This window comes from Triticum aestivum, chromosome 3A (genome assembly GCF_018294505.1).
Source record: "Triticum aestivum cultivar Chinese Spring chromosome 3A, IWGSC CS RefSeq v2.1, whole genome shotgun sequence".
Classification (NCBI taxonomy): domain Eukaryota; kingdom Viridiplantae; phylum Streptophyta; class Magnoliopsida; order Poales; family Poaceae; genus Triticum; species Triticum aestivum.
This window is the reverse complement of record NC_057800.1, coordinates 239,161,507-239,178,947: the sequence shown is the minus strand read 5'-3', so window position 1 is coordinate 239,178,947 and position 17,441 is coordinate 239,161,507. Positions and strand designations below refer to the sequence as shown.

The following is a 17,441-nucleotide window of genomic DNA, read 5'->3' as shown; positions in this document are numbered from 1 at the left end:
TTCCATAACTGGAAGCGCCGCCGTGCTCCCTTGAGCTTCTCCGTAAGCTCTGCAATGCCCTCTGGCGGGGAGACGGATGGCCACAAGGCCTGGGCAACACCTTGCATCACATGCCGAACTTGTTCGTGCAGATGTGAGAGCTCGGATAGAAGATCACCCGCAGACCCGGGCATTTCCTCCACGGGACGACCCGTCAGCATACCTATAGACATAACGCTGTTAGTCGGCTTCTTCGCCAAACTCCTTTAAAAGGATTCGTTCAAGCACTTACTGAAAATGTCGCGCTGAAGCCGCTTATTCTCCTTCTCGGAGTCTGCAGGCTGGGCTCGAACGTCTTTTAGTTCCACGCTCAGCTTGATATTGGCGTCTTGGAGATTGTTTTTGTCCCGCCTAACCTCAGTCAGCACGCGTTTGCCAGCCTCTAGCTGTCGCATAACATGCTGGTCCTCCGGATTCATCTGCAACATCTATTGTTAGATCTGCAGCCACGCCGCACACTATATGGTAACCATCATTCTTTAAAGTAAATGTTACCAGCGGGTGACTTTTTCGGTTCCTGTAATGCGGCAACAGCGGCCCGCAGTTGGGTCTTGCATTCCTCTAGCTCCTGTGACAGCCTAGTATTCTTCTCTGTAAGAACCTGCACAATAAAGATGATCCTTAAATCAGTTTTGCTAACTGTTTCAAGTCTCAGGGGCTACTGATACATATAAATCGTCATATTTACTTACCCGTACATCCTTTACATACTGATCCGTGGCTCTGGCTAGACCATCTTGAGCAACTCGGAGGTACGCCTCTCCAGAATTGAAGGCATCAAATGCCTCTGGTGAGAAACAAGCGTCACGGAGTACGGCCCGGCGGCGCCTATGATTCATGGCGCTTTCCACTTCTGAGTTTGTAGCGGATAATCTATCTGCATCCTTTGTAGGGGGGTTATCCGGCGCCTGCCCCATATCGGCTTCCGCCTCTATGTCCGGTCCTGGCGCCCGACTGGTGGAAGCGTGATTAGTAACATCGCCGGACATATTCTGGCGAGCATTTTTTCTGTTAAAGAAACACGGGCGTCATTATATTTCGAGAAAGACGACAACCACGGAGCGGGGTTTTTGTCATACCTTTGCGCCGACGTCTCCGTCCTGACCGCCTTCCTTTTTAGCCTACCCGACCTCGGTGCCTCTTGTTGGCGAGTTGCTGCGGGTTCGGCAGGGCGTCCCGAATGCCTTCCCTGTAAAAATTCCATGTGTATTTGGTGGGTGAAGTGTCTAAAAGGGGATCCTAGTTTTTGGAGTTGGGATTTTTGGTTTTTCTTACGTGCGATGCAGGGAACAATCCGGGATAGTCGGCCGTAATGGCCACCATGGCATCATCGCAGCTTAACTGATAGAACTGCCGGTCTATCAGCTCCATGAATATAACCGGATCTTCTTCAAAACCGGAGTCGAGGGCCCGGTCAGGTTCCTCTGGTTGTGGAGAAGGGCTGCTGACCTCCTTTATGGCTTTTCGCAGTTCCTGCCGCAAAGTGGCAAGGTGAATACTTACGACAAAGAATGCGGGGAAAACGGGAGTAGGGAGATATAACTTACCCAGCATGGAGGATTGTACATGGAGAATCCATCCCATGGCTTGATGCGGGTGAACTCCTCTTCCTCACCCTTGAACAATTCGGACAGAATTTTCGCTAAAGCGGCAGCATTGTCAGGACCCTTATGCCCGCAGCGGGTGGCATCATCCGCCCCGTTAAAACACCACAAGGGGTACCCACGATATTTAAGTGGTTGCACTCCCCGCATTATGCAAATCGACATAACTTCGATTACTGTCAATCCTAATCGAGCCAGTGCTTTAATCCGGTTCATCAGATAGAGGACTTCTCCATTGTCTTCCACCTGGGGGCTCCGTGGGCGCCAACTTCGGCGTTTCTTCAGAGGAGCATTGTTGAACTCAGGAAGACCCCGCCGAACAGGGTCTGGAAGGGGAACGTCTTCCATATAAAACCATTCTGAAGGCCAGTCTTCGGACGACTTCTTCGGGGTATCGGACAGGTATCCGGTATCGGCGATGCGCCATATTTCGGCTCCGCCCACTTGATAAAGTGACCCCCTCTGTGTGCGAGGGAGGAGGCAAAATAGCCTTTTCCATAGCTCGAAGTGAGCCTCGCAGCCCGGGAACAACTCGCAGAGAGCAACATAGCCGGTGATATGTAGGATGGAGGTAGGGGTGAAATTATGTAATTGGAGGCCCTAGAACTCCAGGAGCCCGCGGAAGAACGGATGAATTGGAAATCCGAGTCCCCTTAATAAATAGGGAACAAGGCAGACCCGTTCCCCCATAGAGGGACAGGAAAAGCTCTCCGCTTGCTCCCCGCCATTGTAGGTGGCAAGCCCGGCTCGAATGGGCACCATATACGCCGGAGGGAGAAATCCCATAGTCCGCGGTTTGACTAATTGACTGTGCGGGACTGAACACCTCTCCCAATCACCGGGCTTAGGGCTACGGGGGCAGGAGGAGGAGCTGTGGAGGTCGGTCATGCTGGAATGGATCTTTCCGAAACGCGCTCTGATGGACTCTCGCTGGGGGAGGATGGTATGGATTGGATCTAAGGATCCCCGTCCCTTTAATAGACAATTTATTTATCTGGCTAGGGGTGTGAATGTAAAAACGCCCTGGTGCCTCGTATTCATTCGATGCATGGGAGATAGCCCTTATTGGGCACAGAAGCCAAGAGGTCCAAACATTTATGGGACCGGACACTGCTTTACAAACATTCGGAAGATGGAGAAGAACCCGCCTTGCAATGCCGAAGACAACACTGTGCGCCGGACTCATCGTCATTGAAGCCTGGTGTCGGTGTCAAAACCGGCGGATCTCGGGTAGGGGGTCCCGAACTGTGCGTCTAGGCCAGATGGTAACAGGAGGCAAGGGACACGAAGTTTTACCCAGGTTCAGGCCCTCTCGATGGAGGTAAAACCCTACGTCCTGCTTGATTAATATTGATGATATGGGTAGTACAAGAGTAGATCTACCACGAGATCGGAGAGGCTAAACCCTAGAAGCTAGCCTATGGTATGATTGTTGTTGTGTATGTTGTCCTACGGACTAAAACCCTCCGGTTTATATAGACACCAGAGAGGGTTAGGGTTACACAAAGTCGGTTACAATGGTAGGAGATCTGCATATCCGTATCGCCAAGCTTGCCTTCCACGCCAAGGAAAGTCCCTTCCGGACACGGGACGAAGTCTTCAATCTTGTATCTTCATAGTCCAGGAGTCCGGCTGAAGGTATAGTCCGGCCATCCGGACACCCCCTAATCCAGGACTCCCTCACCTGGTTCGGGGGCTACTGAGGGAGTCCTGGATTAGGGGGTATCTGGATAGCCGGATTATATCCTTTGGCCGGACTGTTGGACTATGAAGTTACAAGATTGAAGACTTCGTCTCGTGTCCGGATGGGACTCTACTTGGCGTGGAAGGCAAGCAAGGCAATACGGATATGTATATCTCCTCCTTTGTAACCGACCTTGTGTAACCCTAGCCCCCTCTGGTGTCTATATAAACCGGAGGGTTTTAGTCCGTATGACAACATACAATCATACCATAGGCTAGCTTCTAGGGTTTAGCCTCTCCGATCTTGTGGTAGATCAACTCTTGTAATACTCATATCATCAAGAATAAATCAAGCAGGACGTAGGGTTTTATCTCCATCAAGAGGGCCCGAACCTGGGTAAAACATCGTGTTCCCTGCCTCCTGTTACCATCCGCCTTAGACACACAGTTCGGGACCCCCTACCCAAGATCCGCCGGTTTTGACACCGACATGTACCTTCTCCCTTATTGGAAAGTAGTTCATCACAGAAATCTGTTCGTGTGACTACTACACCAATTAGTGAGGAAGCTAATGATGATGATCATGTAACTTCAGATCAAGTTACTACCGAACCTCGTAGGTCAACCAGAGTGAGATCCGCACCAGAGTGGTACGGTAATCCTGTTATGGATGTCATGTTACTTGACCATGACGAACCTATGAACTATGAGGAAGCGATGATGAGCCTAGATTCCGCAAAATGGCTTGAGGCCATGAAATCTGAGATGGGATCCATGTATAAGAACAAAGTGTGGACTTTGATTGACTTGCCCGATGACCGGTGAGTCATTAAGAATGAATGGATCTTCAAGAGGAAGACGGACGCTAATAGTAGTGTTACTATCTACAAAGCTCGAATTGTCGCAAAAATGTTTTCGACAAGTTCAAGGTGTTGACTATGATGAGATTTTCTCACTCGTATTGATGCTTAAAAGTCTGTCCGAATCATGTTAGTAGTTGCCGCATTTTATGAAATCTAGCAAATGGATGTCAAAACTGTATTCCTTCATGGATATCTTAAAGAAGAGTTGTATATGATGCAACCAGAAGGTTTTGTCGATCCAAAAAGTGCTAACAAAGTGTGCAACCTCCAGCGATCCATTTATGGTCTGGTGCAAGCATCTCGGAGTTGGAATATATGCTTTGATATCAAAGCATATGGTTTTATACAGACTTGCGGTGAAGCATGTATTTACCAGAAAGTGAGTGGGAGCACTACAACATTTCTGATAAGTATATATGAATGACATATTGTTGATCGGAAATAATGTAGAATTTTTTGGAAAGCATAAAGGAGTGTTTGAAAGGAGTTTTTCAAAGAAAGACCTTGGTGAAGCTACTTACATATTGAGCATCAATATCTATAGAGATAGATCAAGACGCTTGATATATTTTCAATGAGTACATACCTTGACAAGATTTTGAAATAGTTCAAAATGGAACAGTCAAATAAGAAGTTCTTGCCTGTGTTGCAAGGTGTGAAGTTGAGTAAAGACTCAAAACCCGACCACGGCAAAAAATAGAAAGAGAATGAAAAGTCATTCCCTATGCCTCAGTCATAGGTTCTATAAAGTATGCCATGTTGTGTACCAGACCTATTTTGTACCTCATCATAAGTTTGGCAAGAGGGTACAATAGTGATCTAGGAGTAGATCACTGGACAGTGGTCAAAATTATCCTTAGAGGACTAAGGAAATATTTCTCGGTTATGGAGGTGATAAAAGAGTTCACCGTAAAGAGTTACGTCACTGCAAGCTTTTTACATCGATGTAGGTGACTTTAAGTCTTGATCTGGATACATATTGAAAATGGGAGCAATTAGCTAGAGTAGCTCCATGCAGAGCATTGCAGACATAGAAATTTGCGAAATACATACGGATCTGAATGTTGCAGACCCGTAGACTAAACTTCTCTCACAAGCAAAACATGATCACTCTTTGGGTGTTAATCACATAGCGATGTGAACTAGATTATTGACTCTAGTAAACCCTTTGGGTATTAGTCACATGGAGATGTGAAATAATCACATAAAGATGTGAATTAGATTATTGACTCTAGTGCCAGTGGGAGACTGAAGGAAATATGCCCTAGAGGCAATAATAAAGTTATTATTTATTTTCTTATTTATTGATAAATGTTTATTATTCATGTTAGAATTGTATTAACCGGAAACATGATATATGTGTGAATACATAGACAAACAGAGTGTCACTAGTTTGCCTCTACTTGACTAGCTCGTTGAATCAATGATGGTTATGTTTCCTAACCATAGACATGAGTTGTCATTTGATTAACGCATCCGTTAGCTTAGCATGATGATCGTTTAGTTTTTTGCTATTGCTTTCTTCATGACTTATACATGTTCCAATGACTATGAGATTGTGCAACTCCCGAATACAGGAGGAACACTTTGTGTGCTACCAAACGTCACAACATAACTGGGTGATTATAAAGGTCCTCTACAGGTGTCTCCGATGGTACTTGTTGAGTTGGCATAGATCGAGATTAGGATTTGTCACTCCGATTGTCGGAGAGGTATCTCTAGGCCCTCTCGGTAATGCACATCACTATAAGCCTTGCAAGCATTGTAACTAATGAGTTAGTTGCGAGATGATGTATTACGGGAATGAGTAAAGAGACTTGCCGGTAACGAGATTGAACTAGGTATTGAGATACCGACGATCGAATCTCGGGCAAGTAACATACCGATGACAAAGGGAACAACGTATGTTGTTATGCGGTTTGATTGACAAAGATCTTTGTAGAATATGTAGGAACCAATATGAGCATCCAGGTTCCGCTATTGGTTATTGACCGGAGACGTGTCTCGGTCATGTCTACATAGTTCTCGAACCCGTAGGGTCCACACGCTTAACGTTCGGTGACGATCAGTATTATGAGTTTATGAGATTTGATGTACCGAAGGTAGTTCGGAGTCCCGGATGAGATCAGGGACATGACGAGGAGTCTCGAAATGGTCGAGACGTAGAGATCTATATATTGGACGACTATATTCGGACATCGGAAAGGTTCTGAGTGATTCAGGTATTTTTCGAAGTACCGGGGAGTTACGGGAATACGGGGAAGAAGTATTGGGCCTTATGGGCCAAGTGGTGGAAGAGAGGAGGCAGGGCACACGCCCCCCTATCCCAAACCGAATTGGACTAGGGGGCCGGCCCCCCTTTCCTCCTTTCCTCCCTCTTCTTCCTTCTCCCCTTCCCCCTTCATTTCCTCCTCCTAATAGGAGTAGGAAAGGGGAGTCCTACTCCTACTAGGAGGAGGACTTCTCCTCCTGGCGCGCCTTACAGGGGCCAGCCAGCCTCCCCCCTTGCTCCTTTATATACGGGGGCAGGGGGGCACCCAAAGACACACAAGTTGATCATTGATCCCTTAGCCGTGTGCAGTGCCCCCCTCCACCATAATCCACCTCGATCATATCATAGCGGTGCTTAGACGAAGCCCTGCGTCGGTAGCAACATCATCACCGTCATCACTCCGTCGTGCTGACGGAACTCTCCCATGAAGCTCTGCTGGATCGGAGTTCATGAGACGTCATCAAGCTGAACGTGTGCTGAACTCGGAGGTGCCGTGCATTCGGTACTTGTATCAGTCGGATCATGAAGACGTTCGACTACATCAACCGCATTCTCATAACGCTTCCGCTTACGGTCTACGAGGGTACGTGGGTGATACTCTTCCCTCTAGTTGTTATGCATCACCATGATCTTGCGTGTGCATAGGGATTTTTTTGAAATTACTATGTTCCCCAACAGAGCCCCCAATGGTTTGCCATTGCCTTCGACCCCGCGCTGCATGTGCACGCCTTTGAAGTAGGGGTCGACGAGCTTGCGCTCGTCGAACTCGGCCTTGATGCGGTTCCAATACGTGTCGATGCTCTAGTTCGTGCCGATGATTAGGTCGAGGCATACGACTTTCCACGCTTCGGCGAGGCACTTGTCCTCCTTGAACGCCCACTTGATGCGTGGTTCGCCGGTCCTGGCCCCCTTCTTCTTCCCTTTCCTCGCCGGAGCAGTCGCCAGCTCCTCCTCCTCCTCCTCCTCCTCTGGCTCCTTCTCGCCGTAGTCGAGCTCGCCGTCCATGTCCCCTTGAGGTTCATTGTGTTGTCTTGTGTGGTGAACCCGAGGGAGGCGGCGGCGGCCGAGCCGGTCGTGATGATGTCGTCCATGTCGGCCTCTGTCGCGTCGGTGTCACCGAGATGCGACGAGAAGGCTTGTGAGTAGAGCAGCGTGCCACGGTGGTGAGGGGCGTCGGGGAGGCTGTGTAGGCCAGCGGCGAGTAGGTGTACGGAGGGTACTACACGCCGGCAAAAGCGGGCGAGGGCGTGCGTTGGGGTGGGTGACCATGAGGGAAGGTGATGTTGGGGTTGAACCCGCCGTGCGCGTCACCGTCGGCATAGCCCGGCGACGGCGTGCAGCCCCAGGGCTGTGGCGACGACGAGAAGCCGGCCGGAGACCCGACGCTTTGCTGGCTCCAGGACACGTACGGGCCGTGGCCGCCGGGTGGATTCATCATCCTCGCGCGAGCCGCCTCGACTTGTTCGGTCGAGCTCTTCGCCTGCTCCGCCACCGCTGCAGCCACGAGCGCCGCGCTGTCCCGGGCCTTCTTGGCGTTGGCCCTGTTCCACCGGTCGGCGGTGACAGCCTCCCGGTGCTGAACTTCCGCCCTCCAGTCGGCGTTAGACATGCCCGGGGGCTTGGACGGCGGCGCCCTCTGCTTCCTCTCCTTCAGCTGGGCGACGGTGGGGGCGGTGGCATCCGTCACGGCACGGGGGACCACGTACTTCTTCGATGGCATGGTGGCTGGCTGGGAGGGGAGGAGGAGATTGGCAGGAGGAATGGATAATGAGAGGGAAGCCGAGGGGGGAAAGCGGGAGGAAACGACGGGAAAAGGCCCTCCTCTCGCCAACAAAGTGGGCCCACACCCCTTTTCGCTTCTGCCGACGCCCCCAGGCGACCCCCGGACGCTTGGGTTCATCTCGGGTGAGCCGACTGTTATTTCGGCCCAAACCGGTGCTAAATGAGATCCTGGAGGCGCGACTGGGGCGATTTTCGTCCGCCCGCGTTAAAAAATCGCCTGGGAGGAGGGGAGGCTGTTGGGGACGCGGCTGGATATGCTTTTAATGGGTTTAATGTGACGTTTGTTACTTGGAAGTCAAAATCTCAAGTAGCAATCAATCATCAAACCATCAAAGCTAAGAAAGAAAAATATCTGGTCAGCTAGTTGAGAGTCCTTGCTGGTTAACCATGTGTTTGGGCGATTTTTTTTAGGGAAGGCCATCATGGCTAGCTTTATTAATTTCAAATAGGAATTACATCATCTACGAGTTTGGAAACCAGACAAGCCGGGGGCTCATCAGTCCATGAACTACAAATCTTATTACAAAAACAGTAACTAGCTAGCACATGCGCCGCTTGATTCGAAGAACGAGCACAATGTTTAAAGATAACCTTCCCAATTGACAAAGACACGTCAATGCATTCTGCAAATACTGCTGCAGCCGAGTCCCACCATTTTGTCTGTCCCGAGCAATAGTCAATAACAATTGAAGAGTCTGACTCTGCCTCCACCCTGTTGAATCCTAATGAGCTTGCAAAGATCAATCCATCTCTCATCGCCATAGCTTCCGAGGTAACTACATCAGATGCATACAGAATATATTTGCACTGAGCTGCCAAAAAGTTACCCTTCTCATCTCTAAGGATTGCCGCCGATGCTCCAGCACCCTCATCCGCATAGAAGGAGGCATCTACATTTAACTTAACAAATTTTGGACCGAGTTTCAACCATCTTTGTTCATTTGTCACCCTATTCTTCTCATTTGCTTGATGAAAATTGTCCGCAATTGCTAGAACAGACATAGGCCATCTCATTGGCGGGGGTGTTGCTCCATCATGAGTGTGTTGGCGACGAGTCCACCAAAGGTGCCAACTACCAACAGCAAGAATTTGTTTAATATCCAAGTTCGGCTTCATCGGAACTGGCTTATCCTCTGCCAACAGTAAATGCTCCAATATTACCGAACCGGAGCGATCCACCGTTGCAGCTTCGTCAAGAATTTCCAATATGCCCAGGCCTCTCCAAAGTTCTCTGGCCGTCAAACATTCAAAAAGAAGATGTTTTATATCCTCAGCAGCTCCATGACAAACCGAACAAGCACCATCGGATCCCACATGCCTGTTCATTAGTATGGATTTTAGAGGGATGATTCCATGAAGAGCACGCCAACAAAATATCGAAACTTTACGTGGTATATTTAGTTTCGAGAGTCTAGTCCACACTTCCGGAGCTTGGGATTGCCTTGGGCGTTCAGCCATGTTTGTGTGTGTCCAAAAAGTCCGATACCACTGTATTTTGTATGCTGATCGTGCTGTGAATATCCCTCTGCGGTCAGGATGCCACGCAATAAAATCGTCAAATGCATTGTGACTCAGCGGTATTTGCATAATTCGCCTAACATCCACCAGATTCAGAATTGTTCGAAGCAGTACTTCATCCCATGTCCCTGATATAGGATCGATTAAGTCACTAACAGAATTGAGCAGAGTATGACCACGACCTGAAATAACCTTCCTATCCGGGCTCCCTGGGATCCATGGATCAGTCCATATATTCACCTTCTCACCGTTTCCAATCCTTCAAATGTATCCCAATGTGAAAGTTTCCAATCCTTTCATGATACTTTGCCAAGTGAAGGAGGATCCATTTTTCAATGTAGCATGGAGCAGACTACAATTAGGAAAATATTTCGCTTTTAGTACCCTCGCACAAAGAGACTCTGGATTGGTTATGAGACGCCAGCATTGTTTCGATAGCATAGCAAGATTAAAGGAGTGGAGATCCCTAAAGCCCATCCCTCCTTCATTTTTGGGGTAACAAAGCTTCCACCAAGTGTATCAATGCATTCTTTTGTGGTCCTCGTCATCACCCCACCAGAATTGGGCAATCAAATCGGTGATGTCTTTACAGACCCCTTTAGGTAGGCTAAACACTGACATAGTAAACACCGGGATAGCTTGGGCCACCGCCTTAATAAGAATCTCTTTACCCCCTGTAGATAATTGCTTTTCCATCCATCCCTTCAATCTCTCTTTGATTCTTTCATAAAAATGTTTGAAACAGTCGCTTCTATCAGCCCCCATCATTGCCGGTAGCTCCAGATACTTGTCAGACAATGCTTCAGTATCAATATGTAATTCCTGACAAATCTCAGTTCTTGATGTGGCCGGAGTGTTAGGACTAAAAAATGTGTTTGGGCGATTGGTGAAGCAACGAATCATTTTTTAAGTGGGGAAAGCATCTAGTGCTAACCTAGATTCAGATAGTTGCTGACTCTTCACATGATCTGTTGAATGCGATTTAGAATTAGATCAATAAAACATATATGAGAGCTTCCAGATGAAGAAGCAATTTATTTTACATGAAAAACAAAAAGACCCTCCACAGATCAACAAAACCATTTAGTACTAGAGATGAAAAACGTAAAGTTGAACGATTGTTTCATGTCAAGTTGATAATAATTTCTTTGATAGAAACCGTGCAAATTCGTCGAATAACCGGCGATGTTGCGTAGTAGTGACCACACGACTCAACTCACTCCACGGTGGAATATTGACTGCTTGACTGACTTCAAACGTGAGTCTGTTTTTACTTGAGACTTGACTTGAGTGTCCATCTATTTCCATTGCCCAAAATGGCACGGCACGGCATTCAAACACAGGAATTTTCATCGGAAGAGAAAGATTCCTACGGAACAAAATGCTTGCAACTACTCCCTCTGTATCGAAATAGTTGTCGCTGGAGTAGCTGCCGAAATAGTTGTCGCTGGAGTAGCTGAACTTCAGCTACTCCAGCGACAACTATTTCGGTACAGAGGGAGTAGTACTTATTTCAGTATCCCAGTTGGCCTCTACAGATCCATGGAATCTCAACTTCCCGACTAGAGAATCACCGAGAATCTTAGTGGCTTTTTTGCTACGGAAAAACAAATCCTGAGTAAAGATTCCGTTGTGAACTCTGAAGCGACCACCCAACAGCTGCTACAATAATTTTGGCTGGAATCAAAGCTCGCGCAAAATAATTGCAACAGTTGCTGCACGTACCTTATTATCATCCGACGAAACGTCACGACCTAAGCATGGCCGCACTTCGCTGCGACCCACTAACTGGTATGATGGCATCATTAATCTTTAGCCATTATATGGTAGTAGTACCAAGTTTCTCAAGATATTTTCGGCAACGATAAGTACAAATTTGATGAATAGTGTTACACATCCAAGTCTTATGTAATTGATTTTACAGAGAGATGAGTATTTTCGATTGAGTCATTTAGATGTAGTATTATCGATAGCTTCATCAAATCAAAAAAGATGTAGTAGTATCAAATGTAGCTGGGTAGCGCGGCAGGTATAAGACTCTTCTTTATTTCATTGCATCTGGATGCTTCTTTTCGTTGCCTCTTGATTCCCACCCCAACGTTTCAGATAAAAATAATTGTGGATAGTGTTTTAAAAATCAAACTAAGAACGTTAATTTTATGACCATGTTAAACTGAACGTATTTATGATAATTTTAGTTGACGCGAGGATGACAAGTTTAGTAGGCATGCACGTAATTTTCTGGCAAAAATCTAACTAAGAACGGTTTTGCTATGCTTACCAACTAAACTAGCGAGAGTTGACTAATACAAATTACCACAAAAAACATTCAATTTGTCATGTTCAAATCTCGAGTGTTCAGGATCTATAGGCGTCTAAAGATTTGCAGGGCAAAAAAGCATGTGCAAGTCGAGTTGGTAAGTGGTAGGACGGGGTTGGTGGCCAGCCAAAGTTGTCGCCTCCATTGGCTGCGCCGCGATGCATCTTTTGGTTTGTTCTTCAACGAGTCAGTATGGAGCCGTGTGGAGCAGGCGGAAATTCGGAAGAGAGACGTGGAACGCATCAACGTACTCCAAAACGAACCTACTTTTCTTTTCCTTGGGATAAGACGGTGACACGAGAAAATCGGTAGTAGCATGCGTTACCGTCACTTTCTCTAAAGACGGGATGCAAGTTAACGAGGGCATGCGTTACCCTTTCCCCCTTGGCTTTCTTTGACTCTTGCGAGATCTTAAACCATCTACGTTCTTGCCAGGGTTAAGCCCGTTCTCGTACACAAAGCCCATTTACGATCAGATTATGAAATCACTAGGCTCGTCTCCGTGTATACACATGAACTCATGTCTCATCTGATTAGATGATGAAAGGCACGCTAAGACAGTGAAAAACTAAACTACAGATCACACTTATCCCTAAGCTAAAAGCACCCTACTCTGCACATCCAGGCCACTCTTTCCATCAAATTTAGAGCATGATAGCACACGCAGAAAACTACTGATCACGGAAAAACCATGCTTGCTGACCAAAACCATGCTTGCACAACGAAGAGCAATCAAACAAGCCAGGAGGAACAAAACCTTTTGATCCAAAACCATAGTTCCATCAAACTTGATTGACTGATAAATGATGTACACAAGACCAAATCAAGTCCAGCAAGAACTACACTCTAGAACACCTCAGATGACACATCAGACGAGACACTGAAAATGGCATACACAGGTTTACTGGCCAGCTGGTGTTGCGTTGATGATGTCGGAATCGCCTGAAGATTAAACACAAGGAACAGAGCATGATCAAAAACCCAGTTGCTGTATATCAAAGTATGAACCAGGTAAAACAATGAGAAATGCGGTGGTAGATACCAGGGTCGATGATACTCAGGCAGCAGACTCGGAAGTATTTACCACACGCAGTTCCCAAATCAACATTGTCTGGAAACCAAACATTGGCGACTGTTACTTTTGAACAGTGTATTATTGAGACAATAAAAAAGTTTGACATGATTATGACTGCTTTACCATCTTATATGCACTATTTCAAACTATTGATTAGCTTACTACTGCACTTATGGCTAATACTTCCATGACAAAAAGTAATAGACAGGACTGTGAGCCAAGTAGGAAGGGTTTCGCAGTGTCATGGGAAGAAGTGAACATCATCTCACAGAACTCACCACTAGACAAAAGTTGGATTAAAAAGGAATACAAACTTACTTCCATGGTAGTGGTGGACAGTGATCTTCGCCAACATAGCATAGTACTCAATCTCAGACTTGCGGAGCGGAGGGCAGTTGTTAGCAAGGATCACAAGCTTTGCTGTAAATAGGATGCAACCACATTATTTGATATCAGACTGTCAACCATCATCAAATTACAAAAGAAACAACGTGAAATTGCTGTTACGCCAAACAGAAGAAATCTCCTACTAATAAACAGTGATATATCGGGAGAATTATTAAGGCATAGAATTATCCGCAATGGCCATATGAATACAGGCATGTGCAATGGCTAGGAGGACCAGAGCATTGGCTTGGTTTCTCTGAAGAGAAATAATAGTGCTCAGCATGTTCATTGTCGATCATCTGGGGAAAGGATCATCACATCCTCCAAATCGAATGGCTCATTGAAAACAAATAGAATGCATAGCAAATCTAGCACAGAGAAAACTTACATCCATTTGCAGAATTTTGAGAATTACTATGACTCATACTCGATGGCCATATGAATAGATCCACTAGTAATCAGTTTCAAACGCCTAATGGTGCCAAACAAAGATAACAACCAACAAAACAGTAGCAAGCAATGAAGAACAAAAATCTGTACTACTGGGCAGATCAGAGTCCTGGCTTGGTTTCTCCTAAGAGAAATTATAGCACTCAGCATGTTCATTGTCGATCATCTGGGGAAAGGATCATCATGTCCACCAAAGTAGTACGCGTACATCGAGAAACTTGCAGATCATAGTTTAGGCTGAGCTAGTTAATTGGTTATCATCTAGGTGAAGGATCATCCTTATCTAGTTCAAACCAACATAGGCACAGCATATAAAATCTAAAGAAAAATAAATATAAAATATATCAACACAATCTACATAATAGTTGCACAACTTAAAAGCATGAGATAATTTTGGAGGTACTAACGAAATTTCAAGCACCTAATTGGAGTACAACACAAAACAGAACAGAATGCTAACAAGTAATCAAGTACTTAAAATGTTTGATAACAGGCATTACCAGTCAACTCTCTAATAAACATAAGAAATGCCCAATCACAATGCAATGTACACCACCGTCAGCTACTGGACCACAGCAGTGAGCCCATATATTATTAGAAGAGCGAGCGTGAAGCTGATCGCTATGGCATCGACTCATGCACAGCAGCAATGAGATCCACCAGTAATCAGTTTTTGCGATGCACAAGAACACATTTCAACATCTATTTATCCAAAATCAAAGCTCAGACGGTCACACCAACAGTAACTCAAGCGTTTCCTGCCTAAAACTCAGGATCTAAACACCATATTATGTATCTTCCACTAGCATATACAGTAGTACACAATTCGCACAAACTAGGAACCATAAAACACATGCAATACTGAGCGCGGTGGAAATTAGGCTAGGGAGGATGGGTTCTTACCCTTGGAGTTCCTGAGGGTCCTGAGGACGGTCTTGTAGCCGAGCGTGTACTTGCCGCTCTTCATGACAAGCTGCAGCTTGTTGTTGATGTTGTCCCCGGACTTCTTCTGCGCCATCACAACAAATACACCGGAAATCAGCAAGACAGAAAGAACAAAGCACCATGAGGAACGGGGAAAAGGAATGGCGGGATCAGGAAAGACTACGGAAGAGGACCGCGGCAGGTCGACATGAACATGGGGAGAGGATAGGGTGGAGGGCGGGGAAGGGGGGGTGTTACCGTCTTCTTCGTGGAGGTCACCATGGTTGCGCCCCGAGGAGAAGTGGCGGCGTCGCGAGGGTCAGCGGCGTCGGCTGCGCTTCTGCTCGGGGATGTCTGCGAGGTGAAGGAGTCGGTTGCGCTAGGGTTTGGATTATAAAGGCCCGACGGGTAAGGGTTTTGCTCGGCGTGGGCTTAGTTAGCTGCGGCATGGAATTGCCCAGTGGGCTTTCGGGCCGAATTTATTAGAAGATGCATCCTCTTTTTAGCTTCTTTCAGCAAAGTTGAGGAGAATCCCTCAAAAAAAAAGTTGAGTGGATCGGGAGCTCCTAACCGCGCACTCAGCGCCGGTTTTGATTACTGGCGCTCGAAGGTGGTGGTACTTAGGCCGGCCCAGCAACACTTCGTTGGCTCGCCCCAGGCAGCGCAAAAAAATGGAAATGTTAACGTTCATACGTGTGGGCATTTGCATCTCACCCACACGCGTGGATCCACGTCCGTTCGTGAGCGCATAAATCTTGGCATGTTTCTAGTGCCACGTAGAACTGGTCTGGTATGGGCGTTCAGCCGGTCGCCCACACGGCCGTTTCACCACACAGGAAAGGCTGATGTGTGGGCGTTCAGCAGTTCGCCTACACGCCACTTTGCACGCACACACAAGGGGTAGTGTGTGGGCATTTGACATTTTGCCCACACGCCCTTTTTCTCTCCCACACCCAAGTTGCTAGTTGTCATGTGTTTTTGTACCGCACATGGTAACTGTTCCTAGTGTGCTTTTATAATCAGGTGACAACTCTCTTTTTTTACCTGAGTTTGTCATGTGTTTTGCAGGATACACGACAACTGCCTAGTGTGCATGTAAGCAGATGGCAACTCTCTTTTATCGAGTTGCCATATGTTTTTGCATGGTACATGGCAACTGCCCTAATGTGCATGTACATGGCAACTGCCCTAACGTGCACGTAAGCAGATGGCAACTCTTCCTTTTTACATGGCAACTGCCCTAGCATGCTTGTGAGCACATGGCAACTCTCTCAACTGCCTAGTGTTAGTATTTGGCAACTCCTAAAGTTATGAAATCATGGCAATTACATTAGATCAGACCTTACATGGCAACTGTAGTTGAGCAACCATGGCAACTGCAGTTGTCCGATATGGCAACCGTAGTTCAGCGACATGGCAACTGCAATTAAACGAACATGGACGAGGGTCTGGACCATGGCAACTGCAGGCGCGCGGTGACCGTCACGCGTGGCGTGCGGGATCAGGAGGTACGAGGCCTGATATACAGGCGTGTGGGTGTTATCAATTTCGCCCACACGCACGTGTGTGAGAGGGACCGAAAAGGAAAAAAAAAGACTTGTGAGTGCTAATTGTTTTGCCCACACGTAGGTGTGTGTACTGTTCCTCTTATACACCACACAAAATGTATGGACGGACATCCTAACGCCTACACGTGTGACACTTATCGGCGTTCAAAAAAAATAACACAACAAGTAGCGATCTGATGGATTGAACTCGCGTTGCGACTAAAATGTTCGAGCACGGCTAGACACCACGCCAACTAGGTACCTGCCACTAATTACAGGACAAAAAATTTAAGAGGAGAGTTATATCGTTTACTGGTTTCAAAAAAAAAAGGTTATCATTTACTGTAGCGTTTTGATTTTTGAATTATTTCAAAACATTTTTGAAAAAAATGTGTAAAAAAATTTAAAGTTCACAAATTCAAAAAAAGTTCACGTATTAAAGTAAGAAGCACAAATACAAAAAGGTTAATGTATTAAAAAAAGTTCACAAATACAAAAAGTCATTAAAAATTAAAAAGTACACTAATTTGCGTAACAGTTCATGAATTTGAAAAGGAGTTCATCGTTTTTTTAAAATGTTCACGAACTTTTTCGGAAAAAAATATCGGTGGTCGAATTTGAAAGAAAATCATGAAAAAAGTTCATAAAAATGAAAAAGTTCATCAAGTTACCAAAAAGTTCATCGATTTTGAAAAAAGTTCATCAAATTATAAAAACAGTTCATCGAGTTTGAAAAAAGTTCATCAAATTTGAAAAATAGTTCATCAACTTCGAAAAAAGTTCATCAAATTTGAAAAATGTTTATCAAATTTGAAAAAGTTCATCAAATATTATAAAATACGTTCATGCATTTTTGAAAACAAAAAACATAAAAAGTTTATTTCTTTTGAAAAATACTTCATGAATTTTAAAAAATATTCACGCATTTAGTTAAAAGAAAAAAGAACCAAACAAAAACTGTTTCGAGAAAAATTAAA

The 17,441-nt window shown here is 45.9% G+C and overlaps 1 protein-coding gene and 2 non-coding genes across 3 annotated transcripts; all 3 read right to left on the bottom strand.

Moving 5' to 3' along the window:
• Positions 1-12,839: 12,839 nt before the first annotated feature.
• On the bottom strand, positions 12,840-15,308 carry LOC123061096 (60S ribosomal protein L30). Its single transcript, XM_044484019.1, has 5 exons — positions 15,176-15,308; positions 14,897-15,002; positions 13,475-13,576; positions 13,124-13,192; positions 12,840-13,023 (listed from the first exon to the last, which is right to left on the bottom strand). Exons 1-5 carry the CDS (start codon positions 15,197-15,199, stop codon positions 12,983-12,985), a joined length of 342 nt encoding a protein of 113 aa, XP_044339954.1. The 5' UTR covers positions 15,200-15,308; the 3' UTR covers positions 12,840-12,982.
• On the bottom strand, positions 13,773-13,867 carry LOC123063825 (small nucleolar RNA Z103). The gene has a single exon (XR_006430581.1). It is a non-coding gene; the product is annotated as a small nucleolar RNA Z103 (small nucleolar RNA).
• On the bottom strand, positions 14,090-14,184 carry LOC123063826 (small nucleolar RNA Z103). Its single transcript, XR_006430582.1, has one exon. It is a non-coding gene; the product is annotated as a small nucleolar RNA Z103 (small nucleolar RNA).
• Positions 15,309-17,441: the final 2,133 nt, after the last annotated feature.